The sequence below is a fragment of the Rattus norvegicus genome, chromosome 1 (genome assembly GCF_036323735.1).
Source record: "Rattus norvegicus strain BN/NHsdMcwi chromosome 1, GRCr8, whole genome shotgun sequence".
Classification (NCBI taxonomy): domain Eukaryota; kingdom Metazoa; phylum Chordata; class Mammalia; order Rodentia; family Muridae; genus Rattus; species Rattus norvegicus.
Genome location: NC_086019.1, coordinates 255,585,055 through 255,612,579, shown reverse-complemented (window position 1 = coordinate 255,612,579; position 27,525 = coordinate 255,585,055). Strand labels below are relative to the sequence as shown.

Below are 27,525 nucleotides of genomic sequence, written 5' to 3'. Positions count from 1 at the left end.
GTCTGCACACTGGAGCCATGTCTACACACTGGAGCCATGTCTGCACACTGGAGCCATGTCTGCACACTGGAGCCATGTCTGCACACTGGAGCCATGTCTGCACACTGGAGCCATGTCTGCTCACTGGAGCCATGTCTGCACACTGGAGCCATGTCTGCTCACTGGAGCCATGTCTGCTCACTGGAGCCATGTCTGCACACTGGAGCCATGTCTGCACACTGGAGCCATGTCTGCACACTGGAGCCATTTCTGCACACTGGAGCCATGTCTGCTCACTGGAGCCATGTCTGCACACTGGAGCCATGTCTGCACACTGGAGCCATGTCTGCTCACTGGAGCCATGCCTGCACACTGGAGCCATGTCTGCACACTGGAGCCATGTCTGCACACTGGAGCCATGTCTGCTCACTGGAGCCATGTCTGCTCACTGGAGCCATGTCTGCACACTGGAGCCATGTCTGCTTACTGGAGCCATGTCTGCTCACTGGAGCCATGCCTGCACACTGGCACCCTGAGCACTGACCAACCATTGCAGCAGAGTTTTAAGGAAACTGTCAGTGCTTTCCCTTTCAGCATCAGTGCAGAGGGGTCTTTGTCATTATCTTCAGATCACCCCATCCCGCTCTATCCATCCAGAAGAACTCTCAACTGACTTTGAAAAGCCTTGTCTCTTTCATCCCTTCTCCTCTCCAGCAGATTTTCTACACAGAGGAAAATAAACCTTTCCAAAGGCAATTTAGTCATGCCACATTCACATACCCCCCAAAATATCAAAAGTCTTCTTTGTTGTTGCTTTTAGGAGAAATGCTATCTACTTCACCCTGCTCACTTCTCCAGACACACTGTGCAGCATCCACACCCTACCTATGAACACTGTACGCACAGACACACATGCACACGCGCGCACACACACACACACACACACACACACACTCCCTAATTCCATGTTCTAGCCATCGTACTCATGTTCCTTGCATATACAATACACTCCTCACTTTACCATGTCTCCCTGTAATTGTTTCTTACAACTGAATTCCCCTACTTAACTGTCAAATCCTAACTCACCCAAATACCTCTTCCTTCCTTCCTTCCTTCCTTCCTTCCTTCCTTCCTTCCATCTGTCCATCCGTCCTTCCCCTCCCATCACACCGAGCAAGGCTTGGTGCATACCCCATGCAGGTGCTGGTGGTCTGTGTGTTATTTGCTTAGTGTATATCTTGCCATCCCATACCACCCCAAAACCATATGTGGCCTGAGGACAATTGTGCTGGACAAAAAGAAACACCTGGTTTTTAAAAAGAAATTATCGTAAAGCTTAGTAATCGAAAATGATGAAAGACCAATAATCTTACCTAGGTACATATGTGTCTGTATGTATGTTTCACTACATATGTGCATGATGCATGTTTCATTACATATGTGTCTGTATGTATGTTTCACTACTCTTTAAGTTTTTACATTCATTGTTTTAATCCTGCTCGGAATGTAAAAGTATCGTGGTGGAAGAACTGGGAGACCAATACATTTCCTAATGCAAGGAGACAAAGGCATTAGAATCAACAGCTTTGCCTGGACCTACTCACGACCTTAGAGCAACGTGAACCATGGCTCTTAAATAAAGAGCTGAGCCTTTATAGAGTTATTCTAAAACCCAGAGAACTATAAAAAGATTATAGCACCTATGAAGCAGTAAGGAAAAGATTAAGATGTATGCCAGAGAAGGGATTATAAAACATAGGACTGAGGAATCTGTGGCATCAAGTTAGTAGCTGGGGCAGAGCAAGCCAACCGTCGGGGGAAATCAGTTCCTGAGCGGCTTGAAGATACTTCCCATCCCCCAGACACTTACTGTGAGCAAGAAGTTCTGGCATTTAGTGACTTACAGCAACAGACACACACACACACACACACACACACACACACACACACTATTATTTTAAAGAAAAGAGATTTTACATGTTATATATGACACCTCTTTAGTCCTTTCTCAGAAGACAAAATTGTTTTCTCCAAGTTGGTGCCTGTGTTGACATGCCATAAGGTTTTCTCCTTGTGTGAAAAGCACACAGATGAACATGAGAACCCTGTCAGAATCCCCAGCCCTTTCCCAACAGAGCTGAGAGTCCTTGCCTAGCTCTAAGTCAGAGTCGGCAAGGAGTTCCTACAGGCTACAGAAAACCCTGCAGTTCAGAGCCGAAGCCGTAAAGCCTCATGAGCACTCAGTTATTAATGTACTTCCCTCAGGCTTAGCCCATCCAGTGCACCTGGCAAGAATTTGGGCTCAGTGGAGCTGCACAAGCTGGAAAGAACAGACATTTAAAAAAATAGTTAGGGCAACAAAGAATGCAGACCTTTTAAAGGTCCTCTGTAGGAAGTAGCCTGACCCTACTGCAGAGTTCTCTGTCAATGCAGAAAGCCAATTAGTATCACTACACGCTCCTAGGTATCCAGAAAAGCTCAAAGACTCTGGACAATAATCAATGCATACAAAAAAATGGTCCACATGTCCATTATCTAGAAAACATGGATTCTAGGAGCTCAAAGTGCTCCTAACACAACATTCCTGACACTTCCTTCCCAGTACTGCTCCTCCCACTGAGATGCCCTGACCCTCACCATAGCCTTTGCCCTCCTTCAGGACTGTCCTGAGAATACCTCCTTTCTCTATTGCTAGAGGCCTGCAGAATATTCCCTCCCACCAATGAACTCATCCTGCTTTTCATAACTACTACTAGGACTTCCCCCTCCGTTCCTGGAGGTCTTGTACAACAGGTAGAAGAGGCTTCCATTTTCTACACCGCTGTACGTACTTTGGGCCAGATATTTACGGAAGCTGTCAGACCTGGAAAGACTCAGAGGCCTGCAACTCAGCCCTGTCAGTCTGATAAAATGATCAATGACCACAGAGCTGGCATGGTTCAGCTGATACAGCAAGCATTTATCAAGAACCTCCAAGTGGCAAGCCCAAAGGTGAACTAAACAAGATTCCTGCCCTTGAGTTCACGATCCAGCAGAAGAGGATGCCATTGAAAACAATGGTTACCCACGGGAAAAATGGCAGAGCTGCACCATGACACCTAAGGCATGAGCAGAGGGTCCTGTTGCTGCCACACTAAGAGAGGACACTCAGCCTGAAGGTGGGAAGGCCTCTCTCTGCAGGACCCCGATCACATTACTCCAGGAAAAAAGAAGCAAGAGTGTGGCTGGGTGACGGCACATAAGAAGGAAAGAGAGATAAGGACCTGGAACCCCACCCACGCAGCCAGAGTTTGAAGGACACTTTGACTCTCCTGAATAGAAGAAAAGTCACTGTCTAGTTGAGGTAATAAATACTTGGTTTACATTGTTGGTCAATAAGAGGCAGCTGGAGTGGGGATAGCGCTCAGTGGCAGAGTCACACAGAAGGCCCAAGACTCTATCCCCATCAGAGCCCCGCCCCCACAATCAGGAAGACGCTCCTAGTCCTAGTCACCCTGTCACACATTTCCTCTCAGGCACAAGATACTGAATCGCATTCCCTCTCACACCAGCATGGAGAAACCTCAAGCTAATTTAGACCTGGGTAGAAAAGGGAAACTTTACAGAGTGGCACTTTCTCCAGAGTAAAAGATGCCCAAGTCACTGGATAAAAGCTTGTGAGGTTTACAGAACATGTGTTCAATCTCTAACTATCATCCCCCAAATTACTGGCTCATTAACAGGGGCCCGTGCGATGGCTCGGCAGGTAAAGGCACTTGCGGCCAGCCCTGCTGACCATCTCAATCCCATAGCATGGGAGAGAACATGACCTCCCAATATGTGGGCACGTACACAGGCCCATGACCACACACTCTAAATGTAATATTTTTTAAGAGAGAAGGTACTTTATAGTGTGGTATTCCTGAACAAACAAACAAATGAAAACTTAATTCTAATTGTAAGAAAACAGAACCCCAGAGTGCAGAACTTTATACAGATTAACCAGCCTGGATCAACATGTCAGTGTCTTCCTACCATCATAAAGAAAAAACAAATGAGAAAGGGAGAGAGGAGGAAGGAGGTAACGTGGGGAGTGTGGTGAAAGACAAAAGCAAGAAACTTCTAGATAAAGAGCCATTAAAGAGACAAAGAAATATGGACTGTACATTAGGAGAGATTCGTGTACTAATTTACATTGTTGATTGTATTACATGCAGGCTCGTTTTGGAGAACCTCCGAGACTAAGTTTTTGTTTTACATTTATTTATTCATCATGTGAGTGTGAGTGTGTGTGTGTGTGAGTATATGTGTGAGTGTGTGTTACGTGAGTGTGAGTGTGTGAGTATGAATATGTGTGTGAGTGTGTGTGAGTATATGTGTAAGTGTGTGTGAGTGTGTGTGTATGTGTGAGTGTGTGTGAGTGTATGTGTATGTGTGTGTGAGTGTTTGTGTGTGTCTGTGAGTGTGTATGTGAGTGTATGTGTGAGTGTGTGTATCTGTGTGTGTGACTGTGTGTGTGTGAGTGTGAGAGTGTGTGTGAATGTGAGTGAATGTGAGTGTGTGTGTGTGAGTGTGTGAGTGTGTGTGTGAGTGTGTGAGTGTGTGTGTGTGTGTGTGTGTGTGTGTGTGTGTACACAACTTCTAGGACTCAGTTCTCTCCTTCTACTGTGTTGACAGCAAACGCTCCTGAGCTGAGTCATGTCTCCAGCCCTGTTTCTACTTATTAACAAACACATGCTGAAATATTTAAGGGTGTCATGATGCCTACAATCTACTTTTAAATGGCCATGGTTCCGTAAGGAATGATACAAATATGTGCACAAACACATGTATATGAAGTGACACATGTGACAAAGTCTTAGCAAGCGCTGAATCTAAGCAAATGGTTTATAGGAATTCACTGTATTATTAAACTTTGGTTGCAGAGAATAGAGAATAATGTAGAAAATGCAAAGGAATCTTTCAGGTAAATATAATAGTTATGAAAATGGGAAGACTTTAAAGACTGAAGAAGAGAATTAAATTTAGGACATAGGGAAGGGGTGTGAGTTTTGGGATCATTTCAGGGGAAATGACATTTTAACTAGGAACTAAAGCTTAGCAGAGTTTCAGATGGACAGAATATGATCAGGTACTGGCCAGATGCATAGGCAGAGGAAGGGCCTCAGTGAGAGAACGGGGAGTTCTTTGGGTTCTTGGCAGTATCTAGACTCTATGCAGAAGATGCCAGGAATGTTGGAAAACATTTACTAATTTTCTTCCAAATAATCAAAGAAATGCCTGTTTAATTTAGGGAATATAGACAAGCATACCATGAATTTAGTGATATCTTAGTTAAAGGTTTCTATTGCTGTAATAAAACACCATGACCAAGAGTAACTTGGGGAGAAAAGGGAGTGTTTCATTTTACAGCCTGTCGTCCATGAACTCAAGGCAGGAAGCAGGAACTGATGCAGAGTGATGGACAGTGACCCTTCCCAACTGCTCAGCCTGCTTCTTATAGAACCCAGGACCACCAGCCTAGGGGTGGCAGCACCCACAATGACTGGGCCCCATCAATCACTAATTAAGAAATGCCCTAGAGCCTAATCTCATGGAGGCATTTTCTCAATTGAGGCTCCCTCCTCTCAGATGACTCTAGTTTGTGTCAAGGTGACATAAAACTAGCCAGGGTAACAATCATCTCATTTTTAACATTTCAGAATATTTCCAACAAGTTTTTAGGCTTCCACCATGTGAGTCCTGAGGTGGAACTCAGGCTTCAGACTTGGAAGCAAGGACCTTTATTACCCACTAAGCCATTTCTCTTCCTCCTCTTCCTCTTCTTTTTAAAAATAAAACACAGGGTCTCACTCTGGTATCCAAAGTGGGCTCAAGAATCGTCCCCCAAGTAGCTGGGACCACAGATGCATGCTACCTTAGAAAACTGTAAGTCAAGTTGAAATTATATTTTTCTTTTCATCCAAAGTGGTTATTCTTCCCATATTATTAAAAGTCTTATAAATATAACTAAAATCATTTTGTCATACACACACACACACACACACACACACACACACACACACACACACACACACACAGAGCTGCTTAAACCAGTCTTTAATGCTGACCTTTTAGACTAATGCTCTTAACTATTGGGCCATCTCTCTAGCTCCTATTATACATACATACAACATACATACATACATACATACATACATACATACATACATACATACATGCTGTTAAAAATATTTAGGGAGATTGGAAAATTGGTTCAGCCATTAAAAGTGCTCAACGCATTTACAGAAAACCTAAGTTTGGTTCCCAGAAGCCATATGGCAGTTCTCAACCACCCATAACTCTAGTTCCTGACAGCAAGCACCTCACCCCCTCTTCTCCCCTCCAAAGGCACCTGCACACACATGGTGCACATAAACTCACAAAGGCAAACACACAAAATAAATAAATCTTGGGCTGGAGAGATGACTCAATGGTTAAGAGCACTGACTGCTCTTCCAGAGGTCCTGAGTTCAAATCCCAGCAACCACATCGTGGCTCACAACCATCTGTAATGAGATCTGATACCCTCTTCTGGTGTGTCTGAAAAACAGCTACAAAATCTTTAAAAAGAATAGAACCAGTAAGATGGCTCACTGGGTAAAAGTGCTTGCTGTCAAACCTGGTGCCATGGTTTGCATTTGCTTGCCAGGCAGTGGCACTATTTGGAGGTGTGGCCCTGTTGGAGTAGGTGTGTCACTGTGGGTGTGAGCTTTAATAACCTTGTCCTAGATGCCTGTAAGCCAGTATTCTGCTAGCAGCCTTCAGCTCCTCCTGCACCATGCCTGCCTGTATGTTCCCAGATGATAATGGACTGAACCTCTGAACCTGTAAGCCAGCCCCAATTAAATGTTGTCCTTGGTCATGGTGTCTGTTCCCAGCAGTAAAATCCTAACTAAGACACCTGGCATCCTGCATTTGATCCCCGAGACCTTCATAGTAGAAGGAGATAACAGATTCACTCAGTTATCCACTGGCCTCCACATGTGCCTCATGCATACTAAAAATAAATATTTAAATATTTAAAATATATATTTAGTCTGGGTGAGGTAGTGCAGGCCTTTCATCTCAGCACTAGGAGGCAAAGGTAGAAGGACCTCTGTGAGTTTGAGCCAGCCTGGTCTATATAGCCAGTTTCAGGACATCCAAAGCTGCATGTGGGGGGAGGGGCTGCATGAGTACACGCGAGAGCGAGCACACACATGTGCCTGCGTGTATGTATAACAATTATTATAGAATAATAATTATCATATAATCCAACAATTTCATATCTGAGTGTATCACAATGAACTGAAAGCAGAGACTCACATATTTGAGGAGGTAACACAGTGTCCACCAAAAGACAGATAGGTGTTATATGCATTCAACAAAATATTATCCAGTCAATTTTGCACATAGCATAGCACGGATGAACTTCAAGAATATGGTGGAAAGTGGGATGAGTCACACACAAAACGGCAAATACTATTGAGTACCATTTCTAAGATCCCTAGAATGGGAAGGGAACTAGGAAGGACGGGGTAGGGAGGGATTCAGGATCAGGTGTGGGGAAAGACAGGAGAGATGGCTAAATGGCCATAGAAATCTGCAACTGACAGAGATGAAGACGTGGGGGGTGGAGGGTATCTCCAGGATGAAACTGAGGCCTGAGATAAGGGGGGCATCCAAGAATCAGTGGGGGTGACCTTAGCTGTGGTTCACTATGTTGAAGATTTGGAGGAGGAAGCCAACTCCTGTAGCCAGACAGGAACCCCAGGGGAGCTATAGACACACAAACCCACCCAACTCAAATTTTATCCTGTCTACAAGTAATGCAGGCACAGGGGAGGGAGCCAAGACTCGGGGAATGCACAACCAGTAACCAGTCCAACTTGAGACCCACCCCATAGGCAAGCAGCAATCCCTGACACTATTAATGGTACTGTTATGTCTGCAGACAGGAGTATGTTGTCCTCTGAGAGGCTCCACGCAGCTACTGACTCAGATAGACACAGACACCCACAGCCAAACAGTGGATGGAGCTTGGGGATCTTATGAAGGAATATGAGGAAGGATTGCAGTCCTGAAGAGGATAGGAAGTCCAAAGGAAGACCAACAGAGTCAACTAACCTGGACCATGGGGCTCTCAGAGTCTGAACCACCAACCATAGAACATACTCGGGCTGGACATAGGCCTGCCATTCATAAGTACCAGATGTGCAGCTTGACCTTCATGTGAGTCCCAAACAACTGAGGCAGGGGATATCCCAAATACTGCTGCGTGTACATACGTAGGATATGTTCTACTAGCTGGGCTGCCTTGTATGGCCTCAGCAGGAGAGGAAGCGCCTAGCCTTGGAGATATGTGAAGTGCCATGGAGGGTAGGTATCCAGGGGGCCCCCACACACTCAGAGGAGAAAGGAAGGGGGAGAGGGGAAGATTGTGGGAGAGGGTGACCAGGAGAGGGCAGTGAGCGGGATATAAAGTGAATAAGTAAAAAATAATAATAATAATTTTAAATAAATAAATTAATTTTAAAAATCCCTAGAATGGTTATAGTCAGAGGCAGAAAGTAGGACCAATAGTTGTGGCACATGCCTTTAATCCCAGTACACAGGAGGCAGAGACAGGTCTAGGCTAGCCTGGGCTACATAGCAAGTTCCAGATCAGCCAAATTTGTATAGTAAAACTCTGTCTCAAAAAAAAAAAAAATCCAAAAACATGGAAAGCACAAGAGTGGGTTTCAAGGGCTGTGGGGGCTATCACAGGTCATCATGTGGACCAGCATGGAATCATTCAATGGACATGCAGTTAGGACTTTGCGAAACTCATAAAGTTTTACAAGGGTTGCATAACCTTGTGAAAGCCTTGAACATTCCTGTTGTGCATACACTAAATGGAAAACTTCACGTTACGGATATTTTAAGACAATTTTTTAAATACTTAAGATATTTAGAAAATGTTTAGATGAGCATTTTCAGCTGCTAACTAGTTTCAGAGATCACAGCTGTCTGGAGTGGAGCTACTAGGGGAAGGCTAGAGAAGAAAGTATCTGGTTCCTAAAAAATACGGCCATTACCTTCTGGGACAATTACACCACTGGCCTTGCTGTTGCAGAGAGCTCTTAAGTCACACCACATGTCACCGATATTCCCTCAACGACTCCCTCCCTGTGTGCCAGGTCCTCACGTGGGAAGAGGCAAAACACATGGACAGTGGCACACAATGTTGGGGGAGGGACCAGCCTCTGAGTAAAAACCTGACCAAGGAAAGGGAGAAGCCACAACAATGCTCTCTCAGGCAAGGACATTGCAGGGAAAGGCCGAAGGCACATGCTGGGGTGTCTGCACTGCTGTGGGAGCAGCAGGAAGTCCAGCGGGCAGATGCAAAGAAGTAAGGACTGAGCCAGAGGGATCCACACCTCATGGCCTCAACAACTCTATGTTACAGTTCTCTATCATGGTTATTTTGACACTTTAAAAAAGGGTACTGTCACATTACTGAAAAGACAGACTTTTCACCATCTGGTACTACGCTGTATTCAAGGATGATCATCCTGCCTGAGGCACACTTCATGAGCAAAATGAAGGAGATCATCTTAGAAGGTGTGTAATGATCAAGGGAGAAAGAGAGAGCCCCTCACTAACTCATCCTAACAGACTAATGACTGAGAAGTAGACACACCTAGAATCTCAGCCTTTGGGAGGCAGAGGCAGGAACATCACTAGTTCAAGGTCAGCTTGAGTTATGTTCGCTACAAGCCTTTGTGGCAAAATACAGAAGAAGGAAAAACACATTAATTTAATTTGAAAATAACATGCACTTACAGAGCATAAAAAGCATGGCTGGCACAAACAAAGGAATTCCAAGGGCTAGATAGTAGCAGCAGGAATTAAAAACAAACAATAATCCTTTAAGAAGCATTTCAAAAGCAAATCACTAACAAGATTCAAGGAGAAGACAGTAAAAATCCATGTATGTAACACAGAAGATAGGTCTAATTTAACTATATATCACCCACGGTTCTTTATTAGCACACTCAATAAAGCTCACAGATTAAAAATAATCAAAGAAAGCGCTCTGAAGATGGAGAAAGTCCATGGAAGGGAGCAGCAAGGTTAACAATCTCAGGGAAGGCTGCCTTAGGAATAGAAGGGAACTTCAGGAGGCCAGAGAGAGGCAAGAGAGCAGAGGCACAGAGGGAGCCAAGCTGGAGAGGAGAGTGGTCCACAGCCACTGCCAACCTCAGCGGAGGCGCCAAAGCAGCTAGGAAGGATGACAACCAAGACGCCAGTGACATCACTGGCTGGGACTGTCTGAAGCCAGATTGTTGAGAACGCAAGCTGAAGCCGCATGCAAGAAAATGAAGTCAGTAGCTATTTTTCTTCAGAAATCTTCCAGTAAAAAGAACTCCAGAACTCTGGGAGAAGCACCTCCATTTCCCTTGGAATGGGGGGTGGGGCCAAGCAAGCCTTGTGGAAATGTTTATAACATTCAGCAGATGGCTAGGACCTCAAGCTACCAGACTGGGCTGGGTGAACGAATGCAGGAAGGGGACATCACCACCATTTGTGGAGAGGACAGCGAAGTCTCACATCTTCTCTAAGAGCTGACTTGGAAAGAGGCCGTCAGAGGTCACAGAGGGAGCAGGAACCACTGACTTGTTGGATATTTAGCTAATGGGAGCTAAGCCAGCTTAAACCAATTAAGGTTCTCTTGCCAACATGTTTGCTTCAGCCTCTGTGGCCCTTTAACCCTTTGTGGATGTGGTGGTCCATCCTCACATCACGGGCAGCTCCTGCTCCAGAGGGAGACACAAAGATGCTTCCTGGAAGTATGTGCTGACTGGTGGGCTTCATCATCCAGTAATCTTTTTACCCAAGACCATACAAGATTTTATAAAACTAAACTATTACGTGGTCCTGACCAAAGTAAGACAGTCTAGAACCTTCTAAGTGTACTTCAGGCACAGGGTACCTTTTGTCTCTTTTTAGCAATTGTGACTGGTCTCGGTGGCCATGTCTACAGACAAGTGGATGCACCAGTTCCCAGAATCTCCATAGCCCATTCAGGGTGGCAGCTTTATGCTAAAAGTGCACACCCAGTTATCGCTGAATTCCCTCACCAATCTTTCATTTCATCGGACATATCTGATCAAAGAGATATTCCAGGCAGCGCAAACAACTCTAAATAAACTGGATTTTGCTCATCTGATAACATGTTTTGAAATCAAATGCAGCCCTAGATTCTAATTCTTTAGTTCACACACACACAAAGAGCAGAGGGCTTCACCGTGTCTCCCTGGTTCTTCAAGGACATCCTGATGGTGACAGCCTACAGTGCAGAGGGTGAGGCTCTGCTCAGTGATCTCCTCTGCAGAGATTACTCCTGCCAAGCTTTAAACCGAGTGACAAAAAAGAAAACTCGCTCGCCTGTGCTGAAGATGGCAGAGCGCTCTGTATTGTTCTAGTTGGTTTTCCTCTTAATTTTCTGCCATAAAATCTGCTCAAACAGTTCCTAGTCTACCCTGAGTCTCAGGACCACCTAAACCCTGAATGCCACTCTGCAGAGTCTCTGAGTCCAGTCAGCACATTGCTTCTATGATCACAGACTGGCAAAACTGGCTATTCGCACTTCAGTAAAGATCAGAAGATGCCCTCAGTCTGTCAGTCTGTTGGTCTGATGGTCTGTCGTCACTGCGTAAGAGAACACGAACCCTCTCAGACTACCACACCCCACACATGGCATGAAAGAAAGGAGAAAGAAAAGAAGGGAAGGAGGGAGGGAGGGAGGGAGGGAGGGAAGGAGGGGAGGGAGGAAGGGAGGGAGGGAGGGAGGGAGGGAAGAAGGAAGGAAGGAAGGAAGGAAGGAAGGAAGGAAGGAAGGAAGGAAGGAAGGAAGGAAAAAGAAAAGAGGGCCGGAATGTAGTGCTGACAGCGCTTGCTTGGTGTACGTGAGGACCTGGAGTTCGCTTCAGTACTGCAGAGATTCATTTTCTATTCTAGTGACCCGGAAAGCCAAATACTCCAGTCACACTGCTGGTGGCAGTATAAAGGGAGTTAACTAAAAGTCGGGGCTTCCTCGAGCATCTGAAAAGAATAAAAAAATTTTGAAAAAAGTGTAAAAGCCGTTGGGAAATGATCTTCTGAAGGCACTGTCAAACAACTTAGATTTTAGCTGGATGCTTTCTAAACTCATCACAATCCCTGGACTGCTACAAAACCACTATAAACATTCATTCCAGCCAGTCACATAGCCCAGGCTGGCCTCAAACTTGCTAAGTAGCTAAGGATGATCTTGAACTTCTGATCCTCCTGCTTCTGCCTCTGAGTATAAGAATTACAAGAACTGCCACCATACCTATTTTCCGTGGTGCTGGAGATCAAACCCAACATTTCATGTATGTTAAGCAGACAGTCTACCAACTGTGCAACATCCGCCTCCCACATGCTGAAAGTTTTAAAGAAAAATATAAAATTTACTGAAATCAAATGAAATAGTAAATGTAAGATGACCCCAAGGGATGCAAATGCTGCTCAAAAATATTATAAATGATTTATATATCCATATATATGATTTCTATGTGTGTGAGTATTTGCCTATATCTATGTATACACATAGAGCCTAGTGGCCAAGTAGGTCAGAAGACAACATGAGATCCCTTAAAAACCAGAGTTATAATTGACTGTGAACTCCAAGTGGGAGCTGGGAACTGAACCCAGGTCCTCTGCAAGAGCAGCAAGTACTCTTAACCACTGAGACATCTCTCCAGGTTCATATATTTTTTTTTAAAAGCATTTTTCTATTTTAAGAACTACTTGCTAATAAGAAGAATTTTACACAAAAGGAAAAGGAAATAATTTTTCCATAAATAGCACTTACATCAATATTGGAAATATTACAATTTTTAAAATTCAATTACAATTTTTAAAAAGGAAATATTTGTTATCTACTAAGTTCCACAGATTGCAGAATATAAGATCAATCTACCAAAAAGTGCTTGTATTTCTATACGCTAGGTACAAACAAATAGAAAATAAAGTTAATAAGGAATTCCATTTACTGTGGTATTAAAAAATCCAAATACTCAGGAATAATTTAACAAAAGGGAACTAGCAGCAGTGCAGGGAAGGAGAAGACCTACAGGAGGAAGAGGCTCCCCCAGTACTGGATGAAGAGGACTCAGGGGCACCAACATTATAACACTCTCCAAACCGACCTACAGATGCAGTGCAGCCCCTACCCAAAGTCTAACTTTTTAAAATTAGAAATGGACAAGTTGACCCAAGAAAACTGAAAGGTGTACACGACCAAACTTAAAAACTACCAAAAGTAACATGAGCCAAGAAAGTATGGTGTGAGCGACAGAATATCAGCCCAGGCTTCATTTAGCCTTCATTTTCATGGCAAGTATGTCTAGACAACTCAGTGGAGAAAACACAGTCTTTTTCAGCAAATGTACTGTGACAACTGGATACCACACTCAGGAGGATGAAAATGGACCCTCCTAGCACTGTGTACATTAACTCAGGGTGATTAAAGACCTGGAGTAGGAACTAAAGTGGTCAAAGTCAAAGAGGGAAGTTTAGGCACACATCGTCATGGCTGTGTTCACATGACTGTGGGTCTGGCAACTAAGCTGCACATATGGCACTAAAGTGTGGCCAGAGAAGGTGACAAACTGGCTTCACTAGCGTTACACACTTTCCTGTTTCAAAGTAAAAAGGTAGCTCACAGGACAGGACTCTACTTACACAACATACATCTGATAACTGACTAGCACTCCCCATAAAAAAGAGCTCTTAAAAATTCAAAAGGCGGTGGTTCACAGTTAAGAGCGCACACTGCCCCTGCTGAGGGTCCCAGCACCCATGTCAGGCAGCTCACAATACCAGTAACTCCAGCCCCAGGGGAGCTGATGCTGACCCCTGCGAGTGCCTGAATTCTCTCTCTCTCTCTCTCTCTCTCTCTCTCTCTCTCTCTCTCTCACACACACACACACACACACACACACACACACACAGAGATTATCATGCAATTTAAAACTATAAATAACGAAATGGGCAAAGGAACTCTACAGACATTCCCCCACAACATGGTGATGACTATAAGCACAAGAAGAGATGTTGAACATCTTTACAACTACAAAGATGCAAATCAAAGCCACGGGAGCTATCACTTCACATTGTCTTGGATTCTATAAGGATGTGTGTGTGTGTGTGTGTGTGTGTGTGAGAGAGAGACAGAGACAGAGAGAGAGACAGAGAGAGAGAGACAGAGAGAGAGACAGAGAGAGAGAGAGACAGAGAGACAGAGACAGAGAGAGAGACAGAGAGAGAGAGACAGAGAGAGAGACAGAGAGAGAGAGAGACAGAGAGAGAGAGACAGAGAGAGAGACAGAGAGACAGAGACAGAGACAGAGAGAGAGAGACAGAGAGAGAGACAGAGAGAGAGACAGAGAGAGAGACAGAGAGAGAGACAGAGAGAGACAGAGAGAGAGACAGAGAGAGACAGAGAGAGAGAGACAGAGAGAGAGACAGAGAGAGAGACAGAGGGAGAGACAGAGAGAGAGACAGAGAGAGAGAGACAGAGAGAGAGACAGAGAGAGAGAGAGACAGAGAGAGAGACAGAGAGAGAGACAGAGAGAGAGACAGAGAGAGACAGAGAGAGAGACAGAGAGAGAGACAGAGAGAGAGAGAGACAGAGAGAGAGACAGAGAGAGAGAGACAGAGAGAGAGAGACAGAGAGAGAGACAGAGAGAGAGACAGAGAGAGAGAGACAGAGAGAGAGAGACAGAGAGAGAGACAGAGAGAGAGAGACAGAGAGAGAGACAGAGAGAGAGAGACAGAGAGAGAGAGACAGAGAGAGAGACAGAGAGAGAGACAGAGAGAGAGACAGAGAGAGAGAGACAGAGAGAGAGACAGAGAGAGAGAGACAGAGAGAGAGACAGAGAGAGACAGAGACAGAGACAGAGAGAGAGACAGAGACAGAGACAGAGAGAGAGACAGAGAGAGAGAGAGACAGAGAGAGAGACAGAGAGAGAGACAGAGAGAGAGACAGAGAGAGAGACAGAGAGAGAGACAGAGAGAGAGAGACAGAGAGAGAGACAGAGAGAGAGAGACAGAGAGAGAGACAGAGAGACAGAGAGAGAGACAGAGAGAGAGACAGAGAGAGAGAGACAGAGAGAGAGACAGAGAGAGAGAGAGACAGAGAGAGAGACAGAGAGAGAGACAGAGAGAGAGACAGAGAGAGAGACAGAGAGAGAGACAGAGAGAGAGAGACAGAGAGAGAGACAGAGAGAGAGAGACAGAGAGAGAGAGACAGAGAGAGAGACAGAGAGAGAGACAGAGAGAGAGACAGAGAGAGAGACAGAGAGAGAGAGACAGAGAGAGAGAGACAGAGAGAGAGAGAGAGAGACAGAGAGAGAGAGACAGAGACAGAGACAGAGAGAGAGACAGAGAGAGAGACAGAGAGAGAGAGACAGAGAGAGAGAGACAGAGAGAGAGAGACAGAGAGAGAGAGAGACAGAGAGAGAGAGAGACAGAGAGAGAGAGAGACAGAGAGAGAGAGAGAGACAGAGAGAGAGAGACAGAGAGAGAGAGACAGAGAGAGAGAGACAGAGAGAGAGAGAGACAGAGAGAGAGACAGAGAGAGAGACAGAGAGAGAGACAGAGAGAGAGACAGAGAGAGAGAGACAGAGAGAGAGAGACAGAGAGAGACAGAGAGAGAGACAGAGAGACAGAGACAGAGAGAGAGAGAGAGACAGAGAGAGAGAGACAGAGAGAGAGAGACAGAGAGACAGAGAGAGAGAGACAGAGAGAGAGACAGAGGGAGAATGTAAAGATATGTAGAGACTGGAACCCTCATACGTATAAAATGGAACAATCACTTTGGAAAAGTGCTCAGTTAATAACTAAGCTAACGTTGTTAACCACAGAACTTAACAACTGAGTGACCACTTGACTCCGACATTGTTACTCCAAAGAACTGAAAACCTATGTCCACCAACAACCCGTGCACCAAGGTTCACAGCAGCATTATTCATAAGGCAAAGGGCTAATAACACAAATGTCCATCCACAGATAGATGCAAAAACAAGACGTGTTAAATCCTTGAGATGAGGTATTTGCCCATGGAAAAGAGTGAGGTGCTTACCCACGCTGCAGCACGAACGAACCAGGAACACAATGGCTGAGACAGAGAAACCAGGCCTCAGGCTGCATTTCATCTAGCCGTAATGTCCAGAATAGGGTCACCCAGAGATAGCAATCAGATAGCGCTAGAAGGGACTTTGGGAGCAGGAAGTGGGCAGTGACTGCTTCCTGGTGTGGGAATTCTGGTGGAGGGAGGATGAAAATGTTTCGAAAGGGTGACAGTAATGGTTGTACAACCTTGAAAATACACTAAAATTCACGACTCACGCACTTTAAAGGGGTAAACTAGGTTCCAATTTTTAAAATTTGTAAAAGAGCTATTTGTTTCGGCAATCAAATGCCCCAGGGTGAGGTAATACTGAGTTCTCAGCATGACAAAGGTGAGCTTTTCCAAGACCAGGACACACAATGTTCTTAGCAGATCTGAATTTTTCCCAAGTGTATCATTGTACAAAGCTAACAAGCAGACTTCTGCAAAGATCAGCTGTGATCAGCCCACCCGACCCATCAACTACCTTTCCTTCCTCACATTCCCTTCCAGTCGAGGCATGTGCGGATTTTTACAAGTCTATAATCCTTACAAGTAATCACCCTACACTTCCCACACAGCCTTCAAAATTATCATTAAATGATTGTAATTAGCCGACATCTCTAATTCCCTTAATGTTCCCCTCTATGCCAGGTCTTCAGGTCATTTCGCCATTCATAGGTAACATTACAACATCCATGAATATGAAGGCCAGCATATTCTCTTCTAGAATCACTAAGTAAAGGTTTTAGAAAAGAGACTGCTAATCCAAAGGACACTTTTGGACTCCTGAATGCCTCCCCAAAGTGTCACAATCACACTGCTCTAAGTGACACAAATTCGCTATATTAACAACACTGTTTTATACTTTTCATGTAATCAATGCTGAAACAAGTTACTCTGAGAACTTCCTTTTGTATTAAAACCTGGGACATTGGGGGGATCTCAAAATCCTTGAGAACTTGCTTTAGATATTTGTATCTTTATTATCGTGCCACCTCTAGTTAAAAAGTAATTATTGTAGTCTTGGCATTTGTACTTTAGGGAACTTGGAGCATGGAATAATTGTAGCCAGCTTGTCAAGCTAACAAACAGCCTAAAGAGCCAGCATAGAATTCAATCAAAAGAGGGCTGGCAAGATGGCCGTGAGGACAGGGGCTTGCCACCAAGAAGGTTGAGTTGAATCCCCAGGACCCACATGGGGAAGGAGAAGACCAGCTTCTCTGACTTCCACATTACACAGGGCACGCACACACGCGCGCGCGCGCACACAAACACACACACACACACACACACACACACACAGTTAATAATGATAATAATTTAAAAAAAACTGGTTTTTTATAAAAGAGAAAGGTGGAGGGACCTACACTAATTAGTCTCTTTCAAGATTCTAACATTTATAACTGCTATAAACCCTGTGCTATGGTCTCCCTGACTGTCAGATCCCCAGTCGGGACTAAGAACTGCTACTGTGAACTTGCCCATGCAAAATTCATGTTGAAACTTAATCCCCACCATGGGGGTACTAAGAGCTGGGGCCCTCAGAGCCGCCAGGTCATGAGGGTGGCCTCAAGAATAGCTCAGGCCCTTATCACCAGGCTGGAGGGAACTAACCTGAGGCTCTCCTTTTCCCTGTCACTTTTCTGTCCTGTCAGGACAAGGGAAGAAAGCCTTTACTAGACACCACATGCTTGGCTCTTAGACTTCTCAGCCTAGAGAACTGGGGAGATTGTTTCCAACTACCCAGTTTCTGAAATTTTGTTACAGTAGCATGAACTCAATCTATTCCTGCGATTATATACAATTACCAAGGAAGTACTGTTCTAGTAACTAACTGGGCATTACTTCCCAAGCCCTGGTAGAAACAGTTTTACATTGATTTTCACTTTTTTTTCTTCTGAGACAAGTACTGCTATGTATGCTAGACTGACCTTGAAATCACCATCTTCCTGCCTCAGCATCCCAAGCATCAGGATTACAGGTGTGCACTACCCTGCCTGGCTCACATTAGTTCAGTCATATTATGAGTTAGAGGAAAGATCTCCATTTTCTACTAGGGTCAAAGAGGTAAGTAACTATTCAAAGCACCTCCAAGAGAAGCCTACTTTTCTTAACTTCATTAGCAAGCGGCATTCTTTCCAAAGCATACACAGTCAAAACAAAACGCAGTGGTCCAGGTCTGACAGGATATCAATATGAAGACAGAGAGTATGGTGATTTCAAGGTCAGCCTAGAGCATCAGTGCAATATTTACGATCAGTGGCAGCACTGAAACAAAACAGGGGGGAAGGCTACAAGCAGTTAAGACTTTCCTCACCAGATCTAGTGTGCAATGGCCGCAAGAGCAGCCCTCCTTGGTAATATCCACAGCCTGCTGCTTGCATGGCTTCCCCTAAGCAACTTTGAAGAGTTTTCTGCTGTGTGTGCATGTATCTGATCTCAATTCGAGACACGAGGCAGCTATGTGGGTACCACGGGAAATCCCCAGGGCATGTGATTTGACCAGGTCATCAGGTCCATCTGCACCTTGCTGCAGAATAAGGAACATGTGATTGAACACCCTGTGTAGTGCTGGGTTCAAGTCCCTTGTCACCAGAAGATCTACAACTCAGAGAAGTGGCACTTTCCTGTTTAATGAATTTGAAGACACAGTAGCTGAGAAGCAGCTTATCCCTGAGGGCTGGGAGTCAAATATTTCCTGAGCCATGGCTCATGGATGAGGGGTAGACCCAAGACTTGCACTGTCCTGTGTCCCAACCCCCACCAGTCACGTCTGCAAATAAGTCTGCAAACAAATAGGTAAGTAAATAAGGAAAATAAAACCAGGGGAAGTGCTTGGCACTGCCACATCCATCACTACCTAATCTGGCTAACAATGCATGGTCCACAAAGATCGCTTGCCATCAGTTCCCCATCTCCCATTCTGAAGCCAGCTCCGCCCCTGTGCAACCCGGCCCTGATATCCAACAGAATGTGAGCAGAAATGAAAAGAGCCAAGGAACCTCTACCCTGTAGACCTAAATCCAACCTACACTTCTCTAAAAGAAAAAAAAATCTAACAAGAAAATACGTCACTAAATCAAAGGGAGTACTTGTATTTAACAACCAGGGGCTTTGAGCAACCTATAGACCAAAACCCATGTCCCCAAATACCCTCCCACTCTGACCATAATAAAGTCAAACCTCAATTATCAGCTAAGCTAAAGTAAAACACAATATAAAATCTGATGACACAATCAGACCTATTATCTGTGTAACAAAATGCCAGCCGACAATTGTTTCAGTGCAAGATATCTGAAATATTGACATCAAAGTCACAAGATAAAAACCAGTGTCGAGCCTGAGAACCTGACTTCTCAGTGATGTGGCTAATCTTTAACTCTGAATAAGGGGAGGGAGGGTTGGTTTGTTAGTGTGGAAAGAACCCCAGCCTAGAAGTCGGGGATGTTTGTGACTTCTGGTCCAGTGGATGTGCCTAGGTGGTAAGGAATGGCCCCAAACACTCTTCTGTCCGGGATTGTCTTTCCTTATTCCAGGGGCTGAGGAACCGTGTTGGCCTCTCAGGCTTTCTGAGAAGGTTATTGGGGTAGCTTAGCAGTGATGAATTCCACAGCCCCTTCCCCATAGCCTACAGGTCACAAAGACTCTGAGCGAGGCCTAGAATCTTCCCTTAATAAGTGATCCAGATAAATCTTGTCACCTAGTAAAAATATCAGCAAACATTGGACTAGAAAATCTTCAAGCTGTGCACCTTCTCAATGAACTGTGACAAAGTTAATGCAAGGCACTGCACACACACACAAAGGAAGATCACAGAGACGTACAGATCTGCTCTCTTTGACACCTGCCACACCTTTTAATATCAATGTTAAAGCATCCTTCTACACCTTCTACATTCTAGACAAGTAAAACATTAAATTTGGTAAGGGAAAAATATTTCCATATCAAGCTCTTAACATTTAATAGGCAAAGAGTTACTGGACTATTGCAGAAACAGAATCACGTACTTAATGGATTTATTTTGAGATAGAATGTACAGAGCCCAGGCTGGGCTTACTATGTAGCCAAGGATAACCTTGAACTCTTGACCCTTTCTGCCTCCACCTCCCAAGTTCTAAGATTACAGATGTGTGCCACCGGGCCCAATTTATACAGTGCTGGTGATTAAAGCCAGGGTTTTGGTACCTGCCAGACAAACACCTTACCAACTGAACTGCCTCCCCAGTCTGTACCTGATGTGTTCAATGAAAATTATACATACACCCTTGCATGTGTACGGTTAGATAGTCACCTGTTTCTAACTAGGAAATAAGAAGAAAAGAATCCCATCAAATCCTAAACAGCTGTAAACCATGAGTCCTGCAATCCTGGAATGCAATTGTTACAAAGAAAAAAAGGAAGGAAAGAAACAATAACTGGTTACTACTTCTTCAAAGTTACCATGGCTAGATAGCTGGGTGGCTAGAGTCCACAATCTGCTGATAAGAAGCTAATGACAGGTAAAGGAGGAGCTTCACAGGTTTTCTGCACTGAAAACAGGGAGCTTTTTGTTGAATTTTTCTTCCCATTGCACTCTTTTTGCTTTAGACAGTTTCCTAGAGTTCCCATCATCTGCTAATAGGAATTTCTGAGCTTACTTTTGTACTTGATTTATAAGTGACTACAAAAAGGAATGATTGGTGAAGCCATGAGGAGTGGGCTTGGAGAGGACGCCCGTTAGCAACCAAATGTTAATATGGTAGCTACAAAAAAAAAAAAAAAAAAGATAAAATCAAGATTGGAACAGAAAACTGAGTCTGACAACTTAGGGTGGAGAGGTGGCTCAAGGGTTAGGAGCACTGGATGTTTCAAAGGACCAGGGTTGGATCCCTAGCATGCACATGGAGGCTCCCCACCTCCTCTGGCACAAGATTCGTGTGGTGCACAAACACTCATATACATAACATATGGGTGTAGTGATGGTGGTGATGATGATGACAAAATAATAAGGCAGGGGTAAGGCAGCCATTAAAGCAGCATAATGGGCAGTATAATGTTACTGTAAAATCCACAAAAGGAATCTCAGTGCTGATGTGTAACGCTGGCAAAAAGAATCCCTTGGCATTGTGGTTACACAAGCAAAAGCACCAGTATGTTACAATATTTAAAAAGAGGGCACCGACCCTACCCGCTATCACCAAGCATTGGCTCTAAACACAGCAAATATCATTTCTTATGAACACACAGAGTGGCCTCTTACCCAATAGGCTCTGAGGCAATGTCTTGACAAAAGCCCAAATCTCACACTCATTCAAACAGAAACACTGGGGCTGAAGAGATTGCTCAGTGGTTCTGGGCTCTAGTAGAGAACCCAGGCTCAGTTCTCAATACCCACATGGTGGCTCCAAACCATCCATTACTCCAGGTCCAGGGGAGCAGATGCCCTCTTCTGACTTCCACAGGTACCAGGCCTGAGCGGAGTGACCACACGTGCTCACACATAAAGCAAATGAATTTAAAATAATGCCAGTATCAGCATTTCAAGCTAGTATAAGAGAATGATTAAGAGAGTAGTTTGGGGGCTAGAAGTAGAGCTTAGCACATGGAATAAACAAACAAGGGAACAAATTAAAAAAAAAACAAAAACAGCTAATTCTGATGCCACACAGACATGAGTTAAAACCCCAAATTGGCAAATTGCTATGTGACCTTGAAGAAACCATTCAATCTGAGCCTCAGGTGTCCTCGTTGGTAAAATAGGGATAACACTCCATTCATACATCATGAGCTTTCAACAAGGTTCCCCTCGGAAGAGCCTCCAGCCCTGCACCTGGCAGACAGGAGTAAGGACACAAAGCCATCTTTATCACTACTGTGATGATCGAACTACAAAATAAGCAGCATTAGCTCCCCCTCACGCAAGGCTACACATCACCAGTAGACAGAGTTTAAAAGTTCTAACCACTGGAAAGAAGACATTAAAGATGCTTACATAAAAGTAGCATCTCTTTCCAACTCCTGAACCTTCTATCTGCACCTCCTCTGGGAGAACTAATCAGTCTGGTTATCAGCAGCAATGAGAAAATCTTCGACAGAGACCAGCTTAATTCTGCAGAGAACATCCAATGAGATTGGGTTAATGGTCTAACCATTTTGGGGTTAGAGTGGGATTGGGGAAGTCTTGGTTTGGTTCTCTTTCTGTTTTTTAGACATGAAGATAAGAGTGGGAACAGTTTCCAGAGCACCCCACACGCCGTGCGTTATTTATCACAAACACATAAAACAGATGGTGGCAGAAGCTAGTGAGGAGCCTCAACCCACAGGGGCACGCGCTGCCAAGCCTGAGCCCTGAGTTCAACCCCCAGGACGAAAGGAGAGAACCAACTCCCACAAACAGTCCTCTGATCTCTCTACACACACACACACATACACACACACACACACACATACACACACACACATACACACACACATACACACACACACACACATACACACACACACATACACACATACACACACACATACACACACACATACACACACACATACACACATATACACATACACATACACACACATATACACACACACATACACACATACACACACATATACACACACACACATACACACACACATACACACACACATACACACACACATACACATACACATACACACATACACACATACACACACACATACACACACACATACACACACACATACACACACACATACACACACACATACACACATATACACATACACATACACACACATACACACACATACACACACACATATACACACACACATACACACACACACATACACACACACACACACACACACACACACACACACACAGAGGAATAAATAAACTTTTAAAAAATCTTTCAGCTGTTTCAGGGAGCTGAGAGCATAACTGGTAAAGGGCTTGCCCACCATGGAGGCCATGAACTTAATCCCCAATTCATTAGAGAAAGTTATATCTAAATTAGAAAATCATGAAAAAAAAATCAGGTGAACAATTTTAACTCGCACATTAAAAAGAACTAATACCTGGTCAATATATAAACACTTGCTTTAAAAAGTACCTGTAAATTTAATTATAACTTCCTGACAAAGTACCAAATATAGCATCACTTATAGTATGTAAATGAATGTATGTATTACTCCAGAGTGTGAAGAATATTCTGAAGATCATTGGTATGATTATGAAATATCATTTTTGTCAAAATATATTGCTTTCAAAATACAAATGTCATTGATTTGATTTCTGTCTCTCTCTCCCTCTTTTTTTTTTTTTTATGAGTGTTGAATGTGGTTTCATAAACTTTTTTCTGAAAGAAAAGGCCAGGTAGCTAAAGAGATGGCTCAGCAGTCAAGTGACTGTTCATGCAGAGGACCTGAGTTCAGCTCCCAGCACCCACATGGCTGCCACCTCCCAACTGCCTGTTAACTCCAGTTCCAGGGGATCTGACTGCTCTTCTAACCTCTGACAGCTCCTTCGAGTACTAGGTACGCATGCATATGCTCAGGTGCACACACAATCACGTAAAATTAAATAATTTTTAATTAAAAAAACAGAATTAATGTAACCGATTGTAAAGTCAAATTGACCAAACTCACTTCTCAAAAATCAAAGAGAATATTAAAAAAATCAATTATTCCTATTCTTTAAGTGGCAAGCAGCTATGGTGCTCCCTTAAAGACATGGCTTAAATCTCCAGTTTGCCACCAATGTCTTTGCTTCTCAGAATATGTTAGTAGACTGAATGTAGCTTCCCTTTGCTCTACTTCTTAACCAAAGGCCACACATCTCCTTGGATCAGAACCAAAGTGAAGTATTCCGTGTTATTTTTCTAGATCTAGCCTCCCAAGTAGCTGGGGCTACAGGTGTACATGGGGGTGCCTGGCAGCCTGGTATTAGCAATCTATAAGGTGATATGCAAAAATCTGAACAGCAGTAACAAAGGACACAATAAACCATGCCAGCGCTGGGGACTCGGAGGCATCCTCAAGCATTTCAAGACATCCCCCTGTGTCGCAGAGTGGAGGAAGGAAGACACCAGTTCAATGTTCTTAATGAGCAGCTTGGCACGGAACCCATACCCCAAAAGCTCTGTGGCTAGAGATACTGGACATTTTCTTTTTCTCCCCCTGCTTTTAAATGCAAATTACTCAGCCCTGAAGCACATTCTGCTCTATTTTTTTTATATGAAAATTACTGCATTGTGGTCCTGTTCCAGAGAGGACACCATTCATCCAAGAAAAGGGAGTGAGGACAAGCGGGCACACTGTAACTTCACACGATCCCACCCAGTGAGCTGTCACCAGGTACACATGGCCTTTGTCGGGGTAGTGACCCCATTAGTGATGGAAATTCCATGTGAAGAATGAGAATTTAGTTTTCAGGTCATGCAAGGTTACACACACATTGCAATGCTGGTGCATGCCAAGCGCCAGTGACAAGACTCAGCATCCCTTGGTTTTCAACAACACCAGCTATTTACTGGCAACTTTCAAAGTCTCAGTAATAATAGCGCTGGTTGCTATTCCCCTATTTATGACAAAATAAGACAGGCAACACCACAGTGCAAAAAAATGATGTGCTGTGAGTGCCCACATGGCGGACACTGGGCCTTTGCCTCTTCCTGACTAATACCTTAGAGCCTGGAGACATACTTCATGTTAACATATCAAGAGATCAAGGTTAAAAGAAGAACACTTTAAAAAAATTAAGAAATAAATCATAATTAAGAATGGTATGCATCCCACTATTACAGGTTCAAGCTTGCTGCCAAACCACACTTGCATTAGGGAATTGTACTTGCTGTCAGATAAGCAGAAACAATGAAGAAGACAGTTATAGCCTCATAAAAAGTTAACTTACCGCTAACCTTTCCAAGTTATATATTAATAACTAAGTTTGCTTTATACAAAACAAACCCCATTTCCCAGCCTGAGAAGTCATATCCAAATAATGCAAGGATTTAGAATGGTACGTTCTTTACCCCGATCCACCCTCAAAGACCTCAGTCTACCCTGTAGGATGCCAGATATTCAAGGACAAAAATATACTTCCAATCTTTGAGATGTCAGCATGGGTGTTTAAGGAAGGAAAAAAGGATTACACTGGGCTTTTTAAGGCTACTTAAATATTTTCCAAACGTCTGTGATCAGATGTAACCCAAGGGCATCTAGGGAGCCCATCTGTACATTCACCTACCTATTCAGGACCCAGACAATGAATGAAGCAGATCCCTCAAGAGGCCCCTAGAGGGTCAAGTTTCAAGCACTGAAATTACAAAGCCTGTTTTTGGATGATGTGAAAAAGCAATGACAGTCTCGGGCTTTTAAACCTAGAAGTGCTCACTAGTTCAATCCGTCCCCAAGTCCATGCCATCCTTTCAACTTTGCAATTAAGGAAGGGAGAAATTCCGGTCAACTCTCCTTGGGGGGTTGGTCTGGGGGTAGAGGACTCAAGGAGGGAGGAGGATGGAGACAGAAAGAGCAAAGCCAATTAAAAAATTAGCAAAATTGCCCACCTTTCTTAAATTCTTCCAGCATAGCGTCCAACTTGGTGTCATTGAAAACAAAGTGCAAAGGGTGGTTGTAAAATTTGGTGATGGTTTTCAAGGGAGTACAGTCATCTGGATCCACGAAGGCCAAGTCTTTGACAAAGAGCAGATCCACGATGTTGGACCGTTCTCCCTCGAACACTGGGATTCGAGTGTAGCCACTCTCCATGATCTCAGACATGGTGTTGAAGTCCAGGATAGCCTCGCCGGTGATCATGAAGCAGTCCCTGAGGGGAGTCATCACGTCCTCCACCGTCTTGGTGCGGAGCTCCAGCGCCCCTTGGATGATGTTCAGCTCCTCCTTAACGAGGTCGTTGTAGGGGTCAGTAACCCGGAGCATCTCTAGCAGTTTTTCCCGGTTATAGACAGTGCCTATCTCCTGGCCCAGGACGCAGTCCAGCAGTTTGCTAACCGGGTAAGAAGCGGGGAAGGTCATCATCATGAAAAACTTGGTGAGGAAGATGGTATTGGCCCCTACCGCCAGGCCGTGTCGGGAGCAAATGGCTTGGGGCACGATTTCTCCGAAGATGACGATGCCAATGGTGGAGACCACCACCGCCACAAGGCCTGAGCCCGCAATGTCGTCGAGCAGGATGGTGAGCGTGGTGTTGACTAGTACGTTTCCCAGCAGCAGCGAGCACAGCAGGTAGTTGCCCTGCCTGCGCACCGGCTCGATGCGCTTGGCATAATTCTTCTCTTTCTCCGTGCCGCAGTTTTGCACGATGCGCAGCTCCATCGGGTCCAGAGCCATGAGCCCCAGGTTGAGGCCGCTGAACATGCCGGACAGGCACAGCAGCAGCGAGATGAAGATCACTTGCAGCCAGAAGGGCAGCAAGAACTTCTTCTCCTCGCCCACTATCATCTTGGTGTCCTCACCGTCGTGGTAAATCCAGGTGGTCTCGGCCCAGGGAGGAGGCGGGAGTCCAGCCACCCCCGCGCCACCCTTGCCCCCGACGGTGCCACTCGCAGACCCGGAGCCGCCGGCGCCCAATGCGGGCGTGGAGAGAGACGTGCACAGGTAATAAGACTTGCTCTTCTCCATCTTGCGCAGCGGTTTGATCTCGATCTCAATGATGCCCGATGTGCGGCGATTGAGAATGATGTGGGGCAAGATGATGATGTCTGAGGTGCGGATGCCGCAGCGCTGGGGGCCACTGTCCGGCTCCGGAGGCGCGGGGCCCCCCAGCCCACGCTCGCCGGGTGTGTGCCGGCGCCGCTCGTGCTCAGTGAAGGCGATGCGGGACCATGTCTCGTTGTTGATGTTCTGCCCGTACACCCGCAGCTTGACCCGGGTCCGCTCGCTCACCCGCAGAGCACCCCCTTCCATGAACGACACGTCGTTCGTATCCTCCAGCCGCAGTCCGATGATCACAGTCTCCTCGTTCTCGCCGGCCGCTGTGCAGCCGCCCGCGCTGCAGCAGCAGCTCAGCAGTAGCAGCGGCAGCAGCCGGCCCGCAGCTGCCTGCAGGACCCCCCGGCCGCGGGCACTGAGGCTGCGGCGCGCCGCCATCTTCCAAGTGGGCAGTGCGGCGGCTGCCTGCCCGCCCGCCATCTTTACTTCGGGTTCACAAGCTCCACAGCCAATCATAGGGTGGCTGCTCCAGCTGAGGCTTCATCCTTCCCACCCGGCGGCGCGAGCGCAGGCACCGGCGCCCGAGCGGGACTGCAACCGCGCGTTCGCGCCCAGCCCTCAGCTGTCCTTCTCTCTGAATGACACTGATTCGGACTGAGCCAGCTGAGGAACCCCCGGGCTCGAGGGAGGAGGGAGGGGAGGGAGGGGCGTGCTAGCCTCTC

The 27,525-nt window shown here is 45.2% G+C and overlaps 1 protein-coding gene across 3 annotated transcripts in view; it reads right to left on the bottom strand.

The window, feature by feature from the left end:
* Cnnm2 (cyclin and CBS domain divalent metal cation transport mediator 2) overlaps positions 1-27,517 on the bottom strand; it is a 124,393-nt gene extending 96,876 nt beyond the window's left edge. The window contains exon 1 of one of the 3 annotated variants that reach the window (XR_005504350.2): positions 25,699-27,517. Coding sequence is in view for 2 of the 3 variants with exons in the window: in XM_006231471.5 (XP_006231533.1) it covers positions 25,699-27,319 (1,621 nt within the window). In the remaining variant the exon portion in view is untranslated. The remainder of the gene's footprint in view (positions 1-25,698) is intronic. The other 2 variants (XM_006231471.5, NM_001011942.1) reach the window with 2 other exon arrangements.
* Positions 27,518-27,525: the final 8 nt, after the last annotated feature.